Source organism: Natator depressus, chromosome 7 (genome assembly GCF_965152275.1).
Source record: "Natator depressus isolate rNatDep1 chromosome 7, rNatDep2.hap1, whole genome shotgun sequence".
NCBI classification, from domain to species: domain Eukaryota; kingdom Metazoa; phylum Chordata; order Testudines; family Cheloniidae; genus Natator; species Natator depressus.
In genome coordinates this window covers 121,549,082-121,570,565 of record NC_134240.1, presented here as the reverse complement: position 1 = coordinate 121,570,565, position 21,484 = coordinate 121,549,082, and the positions used below count along the sequence as shown (strand labels likewise).

The window sequence follows — 21,484 nt, the reverse complement described above, 5'->3', positions numbered from 1 at the left end:
GTGGCTAGCCTGTGCCAACTGACTTGGGCTGCGGGGCTCTTTCGTTGCTGGGTGGACTTCCAGGCTAGTTCTGAAGCCTGAGCTCTGGGACCTTGCAAGGGTGGAAAGTCTCGAGCCTGAATGTCTACGCAGCAATTTTTAGCCCCACAGCCTGAGCCTGGTGAGCCTGAGTCCCGTAACCCGAGCCAGCTGCAGCTCTGCCGCCAGGCTTTTATCCCTGGTAGATGAACCCTCAGAGTGCATTTCCTAGCCCTGAAGAAGAGCTCTTTGGAGGTTGAAAGCTTGTGTCTCTCTCTCACCACCAGAAGCTGGTCCAAAAAAAGACATTACCTCACCGCATTGTCTCAGTAAAAACAAGGCAGTAGGATTCCATGTTCAGTATCTCCCTGAGTTCCATCTCCATACCAAGCGAAAAGCTGGAGTGGAGATGGGAACCAAGGATCCTGGGGCAGAAATTGGAGGATGCAAGCAGCCTGCCACCCGGTCCCTTGGTACTCTTTGGTTGAGAGTTGTCACTAATTCCCAGACTATGTATCGTCACTGTCCTATATGGGACCCGTGTTCTCCTCCATCCCTCGGAGGCCTCGCTCCTCTGCAGTCCAGTCAGCTACTGAAACGCTGCCCCTTGGAAGTGAGGGTACACAACAGGGCTCTCTGTAGGACTGTTAACCCCCATGCCTTCCCAGTGGGCTCTTCTCAGGAGTTCTTCCTTTGTCCCTGGTGTCGGGATCTCTGCTTCTGCCTATGCTAAAGGCCAGGGAAGGGGTACATGTGTGTGTGGGGGGGGTTCAGTATAGCCTTGGCTGAGTAAACTCCATGGTTTGAGGGGTCACTGCTCTGCCAGCCTGCCCACCCACTCCCACCCCCTCCTCCAGCATGGACCAGACTGGATCCCCCAAAACGCTTTTGTCTGCCTATTGAGCGCAGTCCCCAGCCCGCCATTCCCACAGGGCGCACCCTCCCTGGCGGACCCTGCCATTCAGCAGCCATGGCTGAAAGGACCGTGGCTAATTACGCCGGGCTGGAAATTACCACTTTGCTTCGTTCTCCCGCTGCTGGGGCCATTTGTTTGGGGCCTGCAGTTAGATGGAACAAAACCCTCCCTGCCGAGCGAGTCCGGGGCTAAGTGTGAAGCTACAGGTACGAGTGCGAAGTGAAGGGAATAATTACCAGCTTCTCCAGGTGAAAGCCCTGTTAAACTTCAATAAACCAATTAGGGGTGGAGGGAGAACCCCCCCCCCCAAATAAGTCATTCCCACCAGGCAATTAATGGAAATCATTTCATGGGAGGGGATGGGGGTGTTAGAAACGGCTTCTTAGAATTTGTCCCCCTCTTCCCCCCCCTTTTTTTTCCTTTTCTCATGAGGGGGACCTCGGCTGCAAGCTCTGGTTCTGTCTCTCAATGCATACCCCAATCTCTCAGCTCATTGTGTGGCCTGAACGGGCCTGGGGGGGGCAGGCAGGGAGGAGAGGGAAAATGACAAGTAAATAAAGAAAAAGGAATCACTGGAGCTTTACACCTGGGCAGGCTTGGGAAACTCAAACGATGTAATTCAGAGCCTCTTTGTACGGCTGTGTGTGTGGGCACCGGGCGCTGAGCCCTGGGATCCATCGGGGCGGGAGGGGGGCTCAGGGTGCTGTCGGAGATGCAGTGTGTGAGGAGAGGGCAACAGTGCTTTGCCAGTGGGGAGCCACTGGAGACTGTGGGTGCGTGATGGGCGTCAAGGGTTGAGCCCTGGGGGAGGGGTGTGTGTGTGTGTGCGCGGTGGGCATTGGGGGCTGAGCTCCAAGGGGGGGAGGAGAGCGGGTGGGCATGGTGGGTATTGGGGTCTGAGCCCGGGGGAAGCGGGTGAGTGTGTTTGTGTTGGGCATCAGGGGCTGAGCCCCAAGGGGGCAGGAGAGCGGGTGGGTGTGGTGGGTGTCAGGGGCTGAGCCCCAAGGGAGGGGGGGGAATGGGTGGGTGTGGTGGGCATGGGGGGCTGAGCCCCAAGGGAAGCGGGTGAGTGTGTTTGTGGTGGGTGTCGGGGCAGGAGAGTGGGTGGGTGTCGGGGGTTGAGCCCCAGAGGAGGAGGAGAGCGGGTGGGTGCGGTGGGCATTGGGAGCTGAGCCCCGGGCGGAAGGGGCGAGGGGGGTGTTGGGGGCTGAGCCCCGGAGGAGGAGGGGAGTGGGTGGCTGTGGTGGGCGTCGGGGGCTAAGCGCTTTGGGATCTGTAGGAGATATGCAGTGGTCTGGAGGAACCCTGCCTCACCCCATGCAATGCTGGGCAGTGCATCTGGAACAAGTAATTTCTGCGCACCTTGGCTAGGGTGCTCGTTCTGCTGCCGTTCAGCACACACTGTTGCGTGATGGAATTTGGTTACTGTTAGTTTTATCTTTTAAAAATACCACCCTTAGGAAATTCGCTAGAACTGCACTGAAATAATTTAATTCAGGTTGCCTGCTCACTTGCGGCTGAGGTTTCTGTCTGGATGCGGGTACACTAACCCTGCCTTTACCGATGCCTGTGTATCTGGTGACACGTGGCGCCATGCTGACGACTGGAGAGTGGCTTTCAGTGCGGGATTCACCTACTGGGAGGTTATTCAAATGACTCTGTGGACAGTGCACGCAGGTGGAGAGGATGGAGCTCTCTAGTGGATGCAGGGAAGCTGTTATGCCTCTGTTGCTTTGTTTTTCCACTGCCTTGTTACAGAGCAGAGTTAAGGTTGTTTGCATGCCATCCCTGGCCCTTCATTTCCCTACTTCGTTACGTTTAGGTTTCTTTTCAGTTTAATGTTAACACTAGGAACCCAAGAAATTCAGTCTTGTAGGTTATCTGAGAATGACAGCGGTCTTGTAAGGTGGTTTTAACACATCAGATACTGATACGTCATCAGTCGTAACTCCAATGACATGGCATTTGTGTGGAGATATATTAAGTGTTGGCAAAATCTTGAAAACGGGCTGACCTTTTACATAAGAATGGCCAGACTGGGTCAGATCAAAGGTCCATCCAGCCCAGTATCCTGTCTACCGACAGTGGCCAATGCCAGGTGCCCCAGGGGGAATGAACCTAACAGGTAATCAGAGAGTTACCTTTTGTATTAATATTTTATAATAATTTTGTATTAATATAGTTGGAATATATGGACCAAAGGTGTTAACATAACCAAGTCACCGTCCAACATTAAACAGCTTTAAACCAGGTTCAGGCTTTGGTACACAGAGACCTCAGTCTGCTTAGGACCATGGCAAACACAGCATTAAAAATCCCTTTTAAATCTTTTGTTAAAGATGCAGAAAAGAAGGGGGAAAAAAGTTAAAGCATTTGAAATGCTAATGAAGGCTTTTATTTCAACATCCCCTTCCCCTTTGTCTGGAGAGAATTTTTAGAAGGAAAACCCCCCTTCATAGAATCATAGAATATCAGGGTTGGAAGGGACCTCAGGAGGTCATCTAGTCCAACCCCCTGCTCAAAGCAGGACCAATCCCCAATTTTTGCCCCAGATCCCTAAATGGCCCCCTCAAGGATTGAACTCACAACCCTGGGTTTCGCAGGCCAATGCTCAAACCACTGAGCCCCTTGTTTGACAGTCTCGCAGGTGGTATCAAAGATGGTAATTGTCCTTTTTGGGGAAAAGAGAAGAAGTTAGTTGCATTCAGCTGGAGCTGTTGTGGCGGCTGTTAGTCTGATTCAGTTTCCTAGAAGACAGACAGACAGACAGACATGCGTGCGCACACACAGAAAAGAACAGCAAAGGTGGAAAATGCAGCTTCTGGCTCTAGTGTTGACCCTCACTTGCAACCTCACTGCTGGAGAAACATTGGCCCAGTCTGATCAGCTACTCCGAGACCTGGCAAACTTGTACCAGCATCGGGCTGTTTAGGGCATTGGTTTTAGTTGCCTTTCTGATCACAGGGTCACAGCAGTGTTGCAAAATAAGCAGTCTTGGTTGGCTAAGCCAGACACTTATGACACAGAACACAAAAGGAGAGGGATGGGAAAGAGAAGAAATAAGGTAAGGAAGGAAAAGGACTCTCATCAGAGGGAAGGTGTGGGGTGGTGGTGGGAAGAGACACAGTCTCACATCCCCCATTGTGTTTGGGATTCAGCTGGAATGAATCAGTAGAGGTAGTGATGTCATCTGGGTCCCTCTCCCTGGCCTGCTTTGGTTAGAATGTCTCTCGGGATCAGGATGATGCAGGTCTCGGGTGCCAGGGGACAGTGGGGGTGGCAGCCATCATGGTGGAGCTTCCTTCAGCAGCCCATTGTTCTCTAAGGCCAAGAAGATGGAGAGGAAGGAGGTGGGTGTGGGATGAAGTGGAATTGGATATCCTGCCTAGTGGATATTTGCCACTTCTTAAAACTATGAGAGAAAGGGCTTAAATTAGGACTGGAGAAGACTTTGTGGGATTGTGGCTGAGGATGGGATGCTGGAGATGCCATAGGAGTACATATATTCTGTACAAAACAGCCATTAACTATCAGGCGAGGCTGTGCAAGATCTTCAAGCCACATATGAAAAGTTGCATCCGATGAAGTGAGCTGTAGTTCACGAAAGTTTATGCTCAAATAAATTTGTTAGTCTCTAAGGTGCCACAAGTCCTTCTTTTCTTTTTATATGAAAAGAAGTTATGTCAGACTTTGTATACACGTATGATAAACTTTCCTTTTAATATAGTTCTGATATATGAATTTAAGTAACTGTTGCTGGCTAGAAGCAGGATTAGTGTGGGCAGATCCTACTAATGGAGTTTTTGTAGACATTCTAAATCGTGGAGATAGCAGAGTGAAGAGCACTGTCTAGATATTCATTTGAAAGAGCTCCCAGATGAATAGGTCCGGTCCCTGTTGTCTGGGTGCTGTCCAAACGTGGTCCTCCCCTGAACTTTACTATCTAAAAAGTCACATGCCGTCCGGGAGTGTGAGGGGGAAAGGAATACAATAAATGCAAACAACTGAAGTTTGCCCTTGCGAAAAATAAAATCAAGTGGCCACCTGTCGTTGGACTCCTATTCTAGTCCTCATATATGGATTGATCCCTTCCTGGGGAGAGGAGATTGCTGGGGAGAGACCTCCAGGCAGTAAGGGTAGTGGCTTTATGGCTCAGTAGCCACATGTAAGGGGCTTCCATATTGTGGAGAGAGAGCTTGAGTAGCACCTGGTGGCTGCTGCGGTCCAATAGGAATTACGCTGGCTGACTTGCTTCTTGCAGGCTACAGAGCCAAACGTCTGTTTTCTCCCTGTGAATGGTGCTCCCAGATACAGCGAGCCATGCAGGAACAGGCTTAGCATGGTGGATGGTGAATTAAAGAGCTGTGGCCTGAAGCCAGAAGTTGGGAGCATTCAGGCACAGACCGAAGGAAAATGGAGCAGTAGGAAAATGATGCAGCACAGGGATGAATTATTGCTGGAGACAGTTGAGGCCCTGAGGCTGGAGGTATTTGGGGTTCTGTGAATCGGCACATAGGAATAGCATTAGGATCCTGTCCTTTGCAGTGCTGGGGGCCAGAGCAAATGGGCTATGTGGAGATTCTTCTGGCCCTCCTGTCCATAGCTCTCTGAAAATTTGATGAGGAATGGAGACCCGGAGAGGGACAAAATGATGGGAGCTAGCGACCAAGAGAGCGACTCAGACAGTGAAAGAGAAGAAAAGGAGGCATGGAAAGGTCAAGACGACAACTCCGTCTGCATTAAATAATGAAGCAAGGGTTTCATTTCTTGAATGGACTTGAGTTCAACCTTGAATGTGAGGCTTCTCTGTTCCAGCTCAGACCTCCAGGTTATGGCTTTTCCAGCATCTCCACAATGTACTTCTCAGTGCGAAATGCAAATGCCCGCGTCCTGGGGACCAGCTTTCCAGCCTGGCGCGCGGGGCAGAAAGCAGCATGAATTATTAGCCCGTCTCTCCATGCCTGTGTCTTCAGTGCTCTCTGCCAGAGTGCAGCATTTCCTCGTGTGGGGAGAAGAGGCTGTAAATTTTGAGAGCTCACTGGGTATCCTCGCACACGCTTTGGTTCTTCTTTACGCTGAGAGTCCTGGACTGCGACTGGGCAGTGCTCTTCTGTAGCTTCTCTGTGTGCAATTTACGATGCATGTCGTGGAGCGCGATTCAACCCCAAGCTGCCTGGCTGGCTGTGGAAATACTGTGACGTTTGCGTAGGGCTTAAGGGAGCAACTTCTAACATGCCCAGCGTCCACCGTTCCATTCATGGGACCAGTTGGGCCGTTCATCTCGAGCTGCCACCACCCTTTGGTGATAAATAACGTAGAAGTACGTTGCCAAACAAATTAAAACGAAAGAAGAGAATTGGGCTGTCCTGGAGGCCCAGTACTGGAATACCAAGGGGGGCTACAGGCTGAGTTTGAGGTGGGTGGGTGGAGCTGTGCTTGGGGCCCCAGCACTGGAATGAGTGAGTGATGTGGACCCCGACTGAGGTGCGCTTGCCGCACATTGTGGGGAACCCAACTCTGTGAAGCAGGGGCTGGTGTTGTTGAAACCGGAGGTGCATTGGCAGAGCAGTGAGGGAAGTTGTGCAGATAGGCAGGTGCTGTCCTATTCCAAGTTCTGGCCAGTTCTGTCATGTGCCGTTAACTCGTCCAGCATTTTCATTCCTGTTTTTCTTGTCCTAAACAGGCTTCTGTTCCGTTTCCTTCCATAGAGGGGTAACTGGGCCCACTAACCGCTGCCAAGCTTTCAGTACAGCTTCCCATTGTTGGACCTTCATGAGAGTTCCCAATGCTAATGATTCTCTGGTCCACGAAGACCACCTGGGCTAGTTATGCCGCACAAAGTGGCCTTAACCTGGCCAGAGATGGCTGGTGGAGGCTCCCTCCTGTGCAGGGAAACTCGCTGTGTCTGAGCATAGCACAGCGGGTGCGGAGAATCAGGGCCAAAGGATGAAAATGTTCTTTTCATTTGCTGCTGCACCTTTCCACGCTTCCTGTGAGGTCATCTTGTTGGAAGCAGGAGGACTGCTCAGGGCCTGTTCACCTGCTGTCCTGCTTCTGTATTTAATGGGAAAAAAACATTCATTGACTTGAGCGGGCACCAGAGGAGAGCCTGAAGGATACATTTCCTTTCATAGTGAATGATAAGGGAAGTACCCACTTGTCTCAATGCCGTCACCTTTGGCTTAGTAACTTGGCCATTCTCTATGCTAGAGGATTTCATTAAATTTTGCCTTTATTTCTCTGTTGAATATATTTCAATTAGTTCCTTACTGATTAAGGGGACTTTGTAGACTTTGAGACCCAGAGCGTAAGGTGATGGGCATGTTAGCAGTGCTGTAGAGAGAGATTTGTGGGCTTGATGGCCATCAGAAGGGCTCAGGATTGACCTTAATTTAGTGTTTTAATTTATTTTTCTGAAAACTGTGTTTTTTCTCCCCAAAGCAGATGCTTGTCTCTTTTCTCTGAACAGTTTGTATCTAGTACGTATTCTCTATTGTCATTTTGGGCGCCTTCTGTGTTGGTTAGACTGGCAATAGCAAATGTTGTGTTTTTCAAACTTTTTGTGCTGGTGACCCCATTTGGATTAAAAAAAAAAAATCGTGACCCTCCCCCACTCCCCCAGAAAAAATTGTGATGCTCTACCTTCAGCCCTGCTGGGCTCGGGGCTTGGGCCTTCAGCCCCGCTCAGTGGCCTCTGGGCTTGGGCCTTTCAGCTGGGCTGGGGCTTTCTGCCCTGGTGACCTCATCAAAATGGAGTCGTGACCCACAGTTTGAGAACCGCTGCTCTAGTGCCCTTTTAGGACTCTCTGGCGACTTTAGAAAGCTCTGGTTGGAGTAGGTTGGGCTTTGGAGAAGTTGGGGAGTGTTGGTTGTGAATGTTGTCCTGGTCACGGAGGAAAAGCGTCATCAAAGTGGAAGACTTTACAATGGTTGGGCCCTGGACTTGTGTAGTGTCCTATGGAAGCTTTCCACAGCTGGATGCTTGGCCTGGCTTGGCTTGTCCGCTATTCTTACACCCTTCATTCGGGGTTTTATGATCTGCATTGTCCTAGAGGACCACAAGTGTCCTAAGAGCTGCAGTTCATCGCTAGGGATGCAGTCTGCACTGTAGCTGAGACCTCATGTATCATTGGCTTAGAAGATTAGACCAAGGCCTTAAACTGACAGTGGAAGGGGACTGGGAGCCACTGGAGGGACTAGAGCATGTGCTTGATTATGCAAAGTGTGCCCTAAACCGTGGAAGATGGGAAGCTGTGTTCTGCAAGAGCCACTGAGTCACAGCGTTTAGGACCAGAAGGGACCACCAGATCATGTAGTCTGACCTCTTGTATATCACCGCAGGTTAAATAAATTGGTGTCAGGCGACCAGCAACTCTACAGTAATGCACGATGTGCAGCCCAGCTCTCCTGAGTAGTCCTACCACATGACACTAGTGTGCAGAACCCTGCCTTCAAAATCAACCCTGCCATAACACACGTGATGCACCAGTGTTATTGTAGGGTGAATCACGAGTGCTAAGCTGCAAGCCTGCAATGAGATCTGCATCGAGAACGCACGAGTGCTAAGCACTTAGTACTTGCAGCTCAGCACTCGTGACCCACCCTACAGTAACACACCAGCGGTGCGCGGCGCACGGGGATGACCTTTTAATAACAGTCCAGTTTGGACATGCAAATGTCCTGATTGAATTCAGCTGTAGATTTCTAAATGGGTGCTGCGGCCTACAGCCAGTGCAATGCTTACTGTTGGGTGAGAAATCGAGAGCGCCCGCCATGGTGTCCATCTGACACAGTTGCCGCTGTTGGACTCCGGCTGCACGCCCTTCCACATGGAGCGGGAAAGCCAGAGTTAATCAATAAAATTAAAGGCTGCTGTGTCGGTGAGTGACATTGAGAGAAAGCAGCCTCCTCTCTCCCGGGCCGGTCTGCATCTCTCCCTTTTGTGTGCGTCCGTCCTGTTGGAAAAGCTCATGCTTCAAGGTGCTGGAATCTCCTATGCAGATTTTCCCCCCTCCTTTTTCCTCCCCTCCCCTTTCACAATGTTGTTACTGTTGCAGCTGCTTCTCCCAACCTCCCCCCCCTTCTTCCCCCTCCCCAGCTCTTCAGCAGGGGCTGCACCGAGTTTGTGTGACCTTAGCACTATATTCATGCTTTAGGAGTTGCCTTCCATAATGATGTCAACTGATTAGGTTAGTCGGCTAGTGGCAGCAGCAGCGATCAGACATGACATGTTCTAATGATTCGCTAAGGCTTAGCAGGCTGTGCGGAGGGGGGAGCGTCGAGTGGTTTGGGGGAAGGGGGTGGGAAGGCAGGGGCCCCACAGGTGCCGACAAAGACTTTGACCTTTGGTGCTATAATATCAGTGTTTCACAGGCAGGGCGGTTCGGTAACCCACTTTCAGCCCATCAAAAATTGATTTAATTGCAATTTTTTCCCCCAATTAGGAGCACTGGAGCTTGACTAATTGGAGTAATAGAGAGTAATAAGGCTCCGATAAAAAGCCTTCCTCTGCCTCCTTTGTATCTTGTGTCATTGCCTGTCAGAGGTCAGAGAGCTTGCATATTCTATTAGGCAAAGTTGCCTTCATTTGTACAAATTAGTTTACCCAACAGTAATTAAAATGCCAGTGCCGGTCGGGGAGAGCTGAATACAATTGATGGGCACGTTGGTGAAGGATTTGACAGCTCCGGTGGCCTCCCTTGCCAAAGCGTGGCAGTGCTGATCCAAAGGCTACAACCCACAGACCTGTGCGGTTAGCGTTGCAACACCGAGAGCCTCTCCCGCGTTCTCTCCTCTTCTCTGAGACTCTCACTCCCCTTCTCTCTGGACTCTCTTTCTCCCCATATGCCTCTTATTCCCCTTTCGTTTGTCCCATCCCCGCCCCCTGTCTCTGTGTCACAATCTGCCTACATTTCCCTGCCTGACCCTCCCCGTTCCCAGCTGCCGGGCTCTGGGGAGCAATAACTCCTTTGTTTCCCGGTTTGATGGTTCTCCGTATACAATCCTCTCCAAAATGGAACAACGAGGTCCAATTCCAGAGGGAGGGGGAGAAGGAAAGAAAAGGAGCTTGCACGCGTCAACTGGATTCTGGAATCCAGATACCTCCAGAGCAGAATGGGGCTGGGGAAGCAATCTGTGTACAGTACAGGGGAAGGGCATAAGCCCGGGGCACGATGGAGTGTTAGAAAAGAAGGATCAATATGGTGTCAGGTTGGATGCTAAAAAGGGGGTTTTCACCTGAGGCTGTTGAAGGTCTTCATGTAGCCTGCATATCCAGCTCAACTGGAGTTGATCCTGCAAGCCTTTAGTTTGCCAGGGGAGAAGGTATGGATCAGCAAAGGGGTCTTCCGCCTTTGTAGCCATGACTGATCCCAAGAGCTTTGCAAACTGTCTGTGCTGGAATCGCTTCCCCTACCTTTGAAATGTAGCCATCTCTGGCCAGTCAACACAGCAGGTTAGGAGAGGAAGTAAAGACAGAGAGACTGTGATTATTTGAAACTACAGGGGGAGTTTAAAGAGGCAGAATGGATTTGCCCCCACTGGAATTTAGCCAAGATACTCCAACTGTTGCCAAAAATGCCATTGGATCTTTAATGACCACAAATCCATGAGATGTTTTGCATCTCCTCCAGAGGTAGCATCAGAATACTCTCCCTTTTGTGGAGTGGGTGATCTCCCATGAAATGCGAACTCTGTGGTAGGTAGGGTTTGTAGCTGGAGATGGACTGGGCTTTTGAGGGGACCTGAATTTTCTTTCCATCCAGAGTGTTCCGTGTTAAATATAAAAATCTTCATAAGTCTAAAGAAGCTCCTTGCTTTAGCCATTGGAAAGCAGGTGGGGTGTGCAGCTTGTGAAATAATTGGGAACAAATGCCAAGTGAAGTCCCCAACTCTCCCATCCAGAAATGGCAGTTGCAGAAATGGAAATGCAGTCACTGCTGGCCCGTGGGCCCTACTAGGCGGTTACAACGTGAACACGAGTGCCCGACAGCATCACTCATCTCGCAGTTCTGGAGGGAGCACTTTGGATGGGACTGAAGAGTCTTCCCCACTGACACTTCCACAGTCCTGTGAAAGAGGAACATCCTGAGAGGCACCATCTCTGTTGGAAAGCCCGTCTGAATGTCTGGGTTTGTGTTTAAGTAGAATGTAGGAATTGCCAGACTGGATCAGATCCCAGGTTCATCTAGTCCAGTGTCCTGCCTTTGATAGGGGCCAGATCTAGGTGCTCCAGGAGAAGATGTAAGCCTCCTGCAACAGCCGATGTGGGGTAATCTGCCCCCACGTTAAGTCTCACCTCTTTTCTATAGGTAGAGATGGGCTTAAGCCCTGAAACATGAAGGCTTTAGCTCCCTTGCAAAATTCTTATAAATATAACTCTGGATATTCTTGATTATTCACATAAATGTCCATCCCTACTGAATCTTGTTCAGGTCTTGTCCTCAACAGCTCCCTGGGGCAGTGAATGCCACAGTCTAATTATGTGTTGTGTAGAAAAAGATATTTCCTTTGATCAGTTTAGAATTTCCCCTCTTTTTAATATCATTGAATGCCCCCTTTGCCTTGTTCTTATGTTGTGTGACAGGGAGAACACAAGTTCCCCATGTATCTTCTCTAGACACTGCATTTCTAGAGAGGATATCATGTCTTCTCTTAATATCTCCTCTCTAAGGTAACAATCCCCATCTTTTCAGACTTTATCCAGCCCTTGGTCATTTTCGTCTCTCTTCAGTGACCCTCGGGTCCCTTTCCTGAACTGATAGTTAATTTAGAACCCTGTTAGATATCTGAGTAGCTTAAATTTTTCCTCCCAATATCTATTGCTTTGTATTTATCAAATTATTGAACTTCATTGGCTGCAGTGTTGCACTTTCACCTGGAGCACAGTTAGTTTTGGTGAAGGGAGCCGGACTAACAAGCCTGAAGGCCTCTATCTATAGACCGGGTTCAGCGGGGCAAGGCCAGTGGTTTGCCCGACATCACTGAAGATCTGCATGAGCTCCATTCACTCTTTGGCCTCTAGCAGTCATTAACAGGGTCTGCTTCCTCCACTGGTCCCATTGACACCATATCGATCCTTCTCTTTAATCTTTGCAATGACAGTCCCCCAACCACACTGCCGCCCATGGGGGAAATCTCATCCCACTGCTGTTTGCAGTTGAGACTTTTCTGCAACGGTTGTTAATCTGGTTGTGTCCTTCTAGGCTGGCGGGTATTGAAGTCTCTCTGAACATTGGAAGCCCCTGCAAGGGTAGGGGAGCCTCTGGCTGCAATCCAGTATGAGAGCACTAGAGTGGAACGGCCCAGAAGAGTGGGAAAGCTGCAGGTTTCGGGCAGGGGAGCAACAGTGTGCAGCTCTCTTTAGATGATGCTTTAGAGAGTTGGGACGACTTGGAGTAAGGAGAAGAGGACCAGTGAGAGCTCTCTAATCCCTACCACAGGCTGGTTGGCGGTCAGAATGGCAGGGATTAGAGCTTGCGGTTCCTCCCACCTTTCCCTTCCTATTGATTTACCTCCATGCTAATTTAGACCTGTGGCCATGGTCAAAGGGGCTTGTTGCATACCTTCTGTGTCTGCAAAGCAAGGGGCTTCTCTTGTTTGTGTGGTTTTTTTTTTTTTTTAAAGGAAAAAATCTCAAGAACCCAATTGCCCGCTTGACTGGTTCCCGAGCTGCTATTATGTTTCTAACCACAGTAATTGGCTTTAGTAGTTATTAATGGATTACGTTAAAGGGGGGGAAAAAAGACAAAACCCAACACCTAGCTTTGTAGTTCTAGGCTTCATTGACCAAAATGCTGCCTACGAAATTGGCGGTCAATTGCAGAGTTGTTGAAGTGACTCTTTTGTGCCGCTCTGTACTTAACAGAGTATTTCAGTATTTCCATTCTAACATTCTAACATAGTATTTCCATTCTAATCCTGGCTATTCTGTAAGGAACTGGCGGTGAGGGTTGGCATGGGGCAGGGAACCTGGGCCTTGAGTGTATCGGTCCAAGAGCATGTGATATTGGATCACGTCTGAAAAACAAATGCAGTGCTGATTTTTCTACGTTAAAGTGACATGGTGGCCACCATCAGTTACTTTAAAGAGGCGTTCCCCAACCTCCTGTAACTGCTGGAGTGTGCGTGGTGCCGGGTCCCCACCCCTTCCTGGTAATATATTTGGTGGGTGCTAGTTAAGGCCAGGGGAAGGCTGATCTTTCAGCTGGAACAGAGAGCGAGAAGACAGAGAATCCTGGGTTCCAATCCAGCTCTACCCCAGACTTGCTTGGTGACTTGGGCAAGTCATTTTCCCTTCTCCGTGCCTCCATTTCCCTTTCTCTAACATGGGGATAATAATGCTTGCCTACCTCACAGAAGGCTGAAGATGAACTAATTAGTTTGTTAAAGTAGCCCGAGACCCTCCCCCAGGTGGAAACTGTGATTAAATCCAAGGGATTTCTTAAAAAATTATTCTGGCTATTTAAACAGCTTGGCTGTTCACAAACACCTGGTTCCTTATTCCGGTTTGTCCTTTCAGCTGCCATGCATCCTGTGCCAGCCCAGAGTACATTAAAGCTCAGCTTGATACCAGTCTGGATTTAAAGGTGTGACTCCATTCCCTGCATTTGAGCTATGCATATCATTGTGATTTTGGTAGTTTGTAATAGATGAGACCTTCTGAAAGATAACTTGTAGCAACTCTTGTTGTAAGTTGATGATTTTCCGGTTCAGGATGGAGGCTGGCACACAATGAGCAATGTGGAGACTTGCCATATGACTGGGTTTCTGCAATTAGAGGTCCTGCCTTATCGAATTGGTTCAAGATCAGGGATTGTAGAGTGACTTCTGGAGCCCAGAAGTACATCAGCGGGTCTGTATTCATCACATGAGATTTTTGAACTGACATTGTAGGAGAGTGTGAATGAAGCCAAGTTATATGGCAAGAGAGTCCAATCCGGTCTAGTGGTGGGTGTTTCTAACAGGCATCTGGCCTGTAGCTGCTGTGAAAGCGCTGCACGTTCTTTTTGCTGGCTGATTCCTGGCATGACGAGAAAGTAACCGGGGATGAGGGGGGGTTAATGCAGGGTTTATACACAGTTACGGTGAGTATTGTGCTGAGTGTCACTGTTGAGGATGCACTTTCCCACGTATGTTATAACTTACAGCACTCCAGCTCTTCCAGTCCGCGGTCCCCATGCAGCTCTGCCAACGTTCCTAAGTCCTGACCTGCAGCATTCTCTGCTGTTCCAGTCCTGGGTTCCTCCGCAGTGCTGTGTGTCTTGGCCAACTCGTGGGGATCCGGGGTAGACATCCACAGCACCAGCCATTCTTCTCCTTCAGATCCTTCCTCCCAACACTCCTTGGCCATGATGCTTCTAAAAAACGTGACAATGGTTAGACTCCTGGTATGCTGAGACCACTACCTGTCACGCTGACCAACGTTTTCTCATTTGTTCCTTGTATTCCCCTGTCAGTGTCTCTGAGTCCATCTGTTCTCTCTTGTCTTACGCTTAGATTGCAAGCTCCTGTGTTTGTACATGCACCTAGCACATGGCTGGGGCTCCTAGGCACTGTGATAATATAAACCGAATCACAACGTTCTTGGTGTCTCTGCTGTTTCTTGCCCTGAATGAAATGTTTTCCACGTAGCGCCGCTCTTCTTCACACTGCAGAGGGAGATGGCTGATGCTGTTTTGTTTTTTGACAGTTCCTTCGTGACTGGGACAGCTTGCTGTGGACACACATCTCCTCTGAGAATCTGGGACTTAGAGAGGTAAGCATGCGGCCAGACCTTACTGTACATGTTTAATTTTTTGTGGGGAGGAGGAGAAATGCACAGCTGAGGCTGCCTGTAAACCTGACTGTTCTCTGCAGTTTGCCAACTTGGTCATTTGTCAGCCATGGGGCAAAGGAAGGTGTGGAGGTGAGATCTCAAGAAAAGTGACTTTCAATCCCTCAGAATAAGGGGTGAGGGTGAGAGTTTCAGGGTAGATATGAGGCAACTCAGCTTGAAAGAAGGACCCCATGCCAAATGTGGAGCCAAGAGGGAGTGTGCAGAGAAGAGGCCAAGATTGGGAGCATGGTGATAATCGGGGTGTGGGAGAAGGGAGGGAGGGGATCTGATGTCAGAGACAAGGAGTAGGGGAATGACACAAACTTAAGATGGACATCTAAAGAACTTCCCCATGGAAAGTATTCCACATCCTAAGATCTCAGTCAGGAACTGAGATATGGGACTCTTAAAATGACTGGACAAAGCACTAGAAAACCGGTAATTGTGGATAATTCTGTATCAGCAAAGATGGGTTGGGTGATCTAAAAGGGCTTCTTCCACCTTTGTCCCCTATGAGCCTGTGAGCTTCAAACCTTATGCCTACTTAACCATGTCCAGTAACCTTTTTCCTAGCCATATCCTAGAGGGCAGGGTGTTTAGTGAATTGAACATTTCAGAAGCCCCTTGCTCTCATACAACTCCTGTATATTCTTCCAACTTCTGAAGATAAAAAGAAAGACATGGATATCATACAGAGAGTAGGAAATACTCTCAGATTTTGTTCCACAGAATACAGTTCAGCAGAGATGGTGTGAAACTTTTTTCTGTACTTGAATTCAGGTGCTAATATGCAACTTCTTTGGTCCTGGAAGTCCCCTTCTTCCCCGGTGCTAGGGATTCAGCATGTATGTGGTCCAACGTTCCAGTGAAAGGGATTGCCTATCCTGTCCTGTTTTAGTACAAAGAACAGACTGGCTGCAATTTTTTTCTCGAGCAGATAAAGGAGAACCAGTTGATGTAGTTTATTTAGCTTTTTCAAGAACAAAGGGGGATATTCAATGAAATTAAAAAGGTGGGAAATTCAAAACCCATAAAAGGAAACACTTTGTAGGCATGCAATTAGCCTGTGGAACTCATTGCCACAGGAAATAATTGAGGCCAAGAATGTAACAAGATTCAAGAAAGGATTGGACATTTATATGAATATCAAGACTATCCAGTTATAATTCATTATAACACATTTAGGAAGGGGTATTAAAGCCTATTTTAAGGGCTTAAGTCAACCTCTAACTGTTAGAGAGCAGGATGAGATTTGGGGGGCAGATTATTCCACATCTGCTACTGTGGGTTTCTTGCACCTTCCCCAGGAACATCTGGTGGTGGCCACTGTCAGAGACAGGATACTGGCCTGGGTGGACCTGGGGTACGATCCAGTTTGTCAATTCCCACGTTTGGAATAGCCCATAGCTGACAGAGATGGAAATGGTCACCGCGGCCAGCATCCCTGCCATGCTGAGTGTTCCCTACTGCCTATTCTCCAGCACTTTGCCTCGTCCCCAAGAAATGGGACTTCTACCCTTGCCTCTGGGAGATTGTCTCCCAGACAAATAGATCTTATTGGTGGGAACTGTTCCTTGATATCCAGCCGACATCTTCCTTTGCTCAGTTTCGTCCCAGCAGTCCTTGTTGTACCAGCCTGTGCCACAGGAACCAGTTCCCCCGCAGCGATGTCCATGCTGTCTCCTGAAAGTACGTGTAGATCTCGTATCATCCCTGCTCTCTGGTTGCTTTTTGGTCAAGATACACGTTCTGCACTGTCTCTCTCCAGCTACCGTGCCCTTTCAAGCAGTTGAGTTGTTTAGTTACATTTATCTGAATTCCTTCCAGTTTGCCAACATTTCTCTGCTGTTGAGATGCCGGGGCTGAGCACAGGGAAATGCGGAGCTCTCGTTCTGCGTAGCACTTTCTGCTTGTAGTTCACCATGGTGACGGGTTGAATAGTGATTTAGTAATTTCATGTGATCACCTAAATGTGTCTTTTCCTTCAGTCTTAATAAGTGGCAGAGGCTAATGGTCTGGGTCTCTGCACGTAGGCTGTTGGGGTGTAGTGCAGCCTGGTAGAGCACTGGCCTTAGGGCTCTGGACAGGCTGGGTTCCAAGCCTGCAACCGAACTCCACTGAAGGGAAGTTTGAGGTTGACAGCCTGGGGGGTCTCTGTGTACTGAGGAGTGAACAGCACACGTATGACAAGATCATAATAGCACAGCACAGCTGTACGTGATGGGTCTGGACTAGCAGGGAGGGAGGCCTTGCACATCAGGATTGAGGGGTGCTGGCTGAGCTGAGGGTGGGGGGACAGCCGTCCAGGACTGAAATGTCAGGCGGGCTGTGGATTAGGATTGAGGGGCATGAGCAGAGCTGGGTATGTGGGGACCCCAGGGCTGCGGAGATGGGTGGGGTGTGTGTCAGGACTGAGGTGCACTGGCAGAGCTGGGGGGTTAGGTTTGGGGGCCGAGAGAGAAGCAATTCTGCCCTTTTATTTACAGACACTCTCTGTCACAGCTGGCTGTGGACACTGCTATTCTATAGTTGTAGTTGATCATTTAAGTTTTCAGTTTTGTTATATCTTTAAAGAAAAACAAAGGACCTGTCATAATTGATGCTGTCCAGAATTAACCCTGGCATGTGATCTTTGGTGAACTGGGTGGTGAGCTGTTCAATTCCAGACGGGGGCTTAGATGCTGAGGGGATAGGGGCCCTTTGAGATATCGAAGGTGCATGGACAGGCTCTGAGACCCTAGCTGGTGCTGTGGCCTCTTGTGCTCATGAACTTCTCCTGGCTCCTCTCGAATGGAAGCATCTGCCAGGAGTGAAGGGACAGGCTCCAGGGGTAAGGGTATAGTCAATCCAACAGCCTGTCCCAGAGAAGCCCAAACAGATAATAAAACTGTGCAGAAAATAGGATTAAGGTAACGAACAGGCATGAAGGAGTTTGATCTTTCAGTAAGGCCAAAGCCTGATTGACGGGCAGATCAAAAAGCTGGGACAGCCTAGCCAATGGGCCTAGCGCATCGGGCCGATTCTTCACCCATCCCAGCTGGAGTGCGACCGTGGGCCCTGTCTGTGGAGCATGCGGGAGATCCCCAGGGTGGATCTGAGAGCAGGTCTTCACCTGCCTCTGCCTCTCACAGTGACACCCCCAGGAACTCAGAGCGTGGATCAGCCCCCAGTTGTCGTGTCAGTGCTCCTGTTGTCCAACACTAAGCTGTGGTGGTCTCCTGAGAATTCCTGTTCCCTTGGGGTGGGTGGTCTCTTGAATTCTCCACAGCTGAGAGTTGGAACTTGCTACAAAAGATTTAAAGCTAAATAACCAGAGAATCCTGATCTTCTTAGTTCCAGACTGGATAAATCCTTGTCTGATACTTGTAGCTGTTGTTCTTGGCATGATGGTGTTCGGCCCTTTTCTGTTCTCTGGGGTGTCCTGTTGTGTCGCACTGAGGGATGGGGACTAGGACAATGTCTTCACCTGGAAACTCCTTCTGAGCCTTGCACAGGGTGGGCTGGAGTTTGGGGTGAAGATCTCTGTGGGGGAAGGAGAGGCCCTTCCTTCCCCACTAACTATCTTTACTTCCGAACAGGGTCAGCTGGTGGCATCGGACCAGAGCAGTATAGGCAATTTGCAGAACCGAGTCGAAGGCAGGGGAATGACCCTTTAATGCCCAGTCATTGGCTTCTGGCTGACACTCCAGCTGCAGGCACACACCTGGTCCTTTCACCTGGCGTGACTAAGATCCGTTGTTCCCGAACGAGTATTTTGAGGCTGTCCCTTAGACTCTGTCCTCCGGGACAAAGACACGATATCACGGCATCTTAACGCCTTGTTCTGTAGTGGCTGAAAGTCACCCTGTTGCTTGACGCTATTGCCACTCTGGTCCCAAAGGTGTTTGGGGAGGCTCTTAGTGCCCTGCAAGCTCACCGTCACAGATGTGGGACGATCGGAATTACCCCACGAAATTCTTGGATGGAAATCCTGGCGGGTCGCTTCACTCAGCCTGGTCTGAGTGCACTGGGGATGTTACAGCGCCGTCCTAATGAGAAATGCTGTTACGGTGCCTCTTGTTTTGTGGCCAAAACTGAGGGCAAAGAATGTACGATAGGGAACAGGCCTGCCTGCGCCAGGACTAGATGCTCCGTAGCATCGGTAATTCTGAAGTTCTGCCTCGGGAGGCGGGCTAGGGCTGGTGTCCAGGTCGTCCTGACTTCTAACCCCAGCTGTCCCGCTGATTCCCTCTGACTTCCCTTTAGCAAGGCTCTTGACCTTTTTCTGCCCATTATGGGGTATGACCCTTCTGGCCTGTTTCCATGTTGCGCCATACAGCTGGCGTTCCCTCTCTATTCCAGCCCTCCAGCTTCCCATGCCCGCTTCGTGTTAAACCCTGTCTGAAAACTTGCTTTTTCGACAGGTGCTAACATGGCTCATAAAACTACTGCCGCCAGCCCATTTGAAGGGCAAGGTGCTGTGGGATGGAACCTTCCTCGGAGTCTCCCAGCACACTTGGTGCAGATTCTGAACTCCTTGGGATGTGGCCCAGAACTGCTTGTCTGTCTGGAACAGCACTGAGTTCAGTATTGCTGCTCAGCAAGTAAGGAGACCCCGGGTCATGACTGGCCCAATCACACCTACTCCCTCTGGGATTGTGAGGCATGATCTGTTCCACAGCTTTTTAGAACAGAAACCCTGCCTGCCTCCAGGCATCGCCATCAGCTAACCCCTTGGGCAGGTTATCCAAGATCTGTCCATTCTGGGGTTCTCTGCACCGGCCTAGGGAGCAGCGGGTTCCGGAGGGACCATTGTTCTGATCCAGTATGGCTGTCCCTGTGTCCTGAACACTTGGAATATGCAAAGCACCACGCTGTCCTTTTGTAAACCTGCAGCGTGCTACTCCCCCAGAGGCACATGGGCCCTGAAACTCAGGAGAAGGCATGTTAACTGAGCTAAGGTTAAACAGCCGCTGCTTCTCTCTTTCTTTTTAAATATCCCAACTCTTTCCTTTGAAAGCGTTTGTGGCAGCTTGTTTTTCTTTTCTTTTCTTTTCTTTTTTAAAGAACCCTCTAATTTCTCTTTTGGGTCCCTCCGTCTCGCAAGCCCTTTGAAATCGGCTTTACGCCGTCTCTGACACCAAACTGACACTTTGCGTTTCCCCACTTCTTATCCCTTTATGGCAACAGATGTTGAAATTTTGTATCCCTTTTATCTGTCCCTCTTCGCCCTCTTCCTGTAATTAGGTTTCCCTTGTTAGCAGTACAAAGTGGGCTGGTGCTGCTTGGCCTTTTGAGCCATTGTGTATGAGCACATGTGGGGTTTTTTTTTTTTTTTTTTTTTTCGGAAAGGTCCCTTCCCCCTTAAGTGGTAGGGGTGGTGTGGACGAAGGCTGCAGCTTTTTTGTTCTCCATTTATCTCTGCCACCTTTTCAAAGGGATGAAAAAGAGCGAGGGAGAGGGCGCACCGAGGGGAAGATGCAGAGTTGCATTTCTTGACCCAGTCAGGCCTCCTGTGCCCTGCCTCCTCTTCAGGTGTTCCAGGCAGAGCCCCTTTGATGTCAGTGGGAAGCTAGCGCCGTGCACAAAGCCAGGTGAAAGTGCAGGGCTTCACAAAAGCTGCTGGGAGTAGAGGAGAGGGGAGTTCCAGGTGTGTGCACCGTGCACGCTGCTGAGAGGGTAGGGGAAGGTTTCTGCAGGTCAGGCAGCTTCAGTAAAACACCTCTGTGTGTGTCCGGGATCAGGTCCCAGAGCAGGAGCGGCCACGCGGGTCGTGCCACCCGAAGGAGCTGCACTGGCAGCTTGCTGAATTTGCTGCTAATTGGCATGTTGACTGATCCAGTTTAGTATCTGTTCGGTTAACGTGAGCCAGGTCCCCCTCAGCTCTTGCAGGGGAGTGGAGTTGATGCACTAACAGGTCTCTTCCATATTAATCCTATCTACATTTGTAGCTTTTAACATAAAGACCAAAGCCACCAGAGCAGCTGTCAGCAGGGATGGTGCGTCTTTATGTTTGTGTCTTCACCTTTCTGGATATTATGATTAAGGACGGACGCTTTAGTCATTTTAGGAATAGTGAGAGAAATTGACCATTACTGATGGTTCCCAATTTTAAATCTAGTCTTTCTAAGCCTGGTGCCCAATCCTGCAAGACTGTACTCGGTGTAGCCCCACTAATTCACTGGCACCAGTTGGGTGTGTAGGGGTACTCAGGAGAATAAGGGTTTGCAGAATCAGATCCGAGTTATAAGCTGTATTTCTAACTCTTCATAGAGAGAGTTTTAATGTCGAGGGATAGGTTTTGGTACACCATGGAAGTTTTAGATCTGTGTCTTCTGGTAAATTCCACCAAAGTCCTGCAGAAAGCGAAATCTTACAGCTTGGAGAGTTTAAACAAGCCCTCGGGGATCCTCCAGGATTTTAGGATTGGGGGAGAGGGGAGCAAACCAATGAAGTAATTTTGATGTAGTACATCCAAAACGGGGAGAGAGCTCGCTGGTAGAAACTCCCACCAGAGTAAGCCACTTATGTCGTCTCCCTCTAGATAGTCAAAAATGGATAGAGGTTGCCAAGAGGTGGGAATGATATTGTAGGATGGTAAACATCCTGGCATGGATGCCACCTTTTAGGGCTCTGGAGACAGGGACTCAGAAATGTCTGTAGACCCAGAATTCACCCAACCTCCTACAGTACCTTGGTTTTGCTGATTAGTTATTGCCTGGGGTTATGCCATGCTGGCGTGGAGCATGTTTGTT

General features: G+C 49.5%; 1 protein-coding gene across 1 annotated transcript in view; it reads left to right on the top strand.

Annotated features, from left to right (window-relative positions):
• The window catches only part of FBXW4 (F-box and WD repeat domain containing 4), a 94,755-nt gene that overhangs the window by 57,989 nt on the left and 15,282 nt on the right, over positions 1-21,484 (top strand). Inside the window, exon 6 of the mRNA XM_074959490.1 lies at positions 14,625-14,690. Coding sequence (XP_074815591.1) covers positions 14,625-14,690 — 66 coding nt within the window. The remainder of the gene's footprint in view (positions 1-14,624; positions 14,691-21,484) is intronic.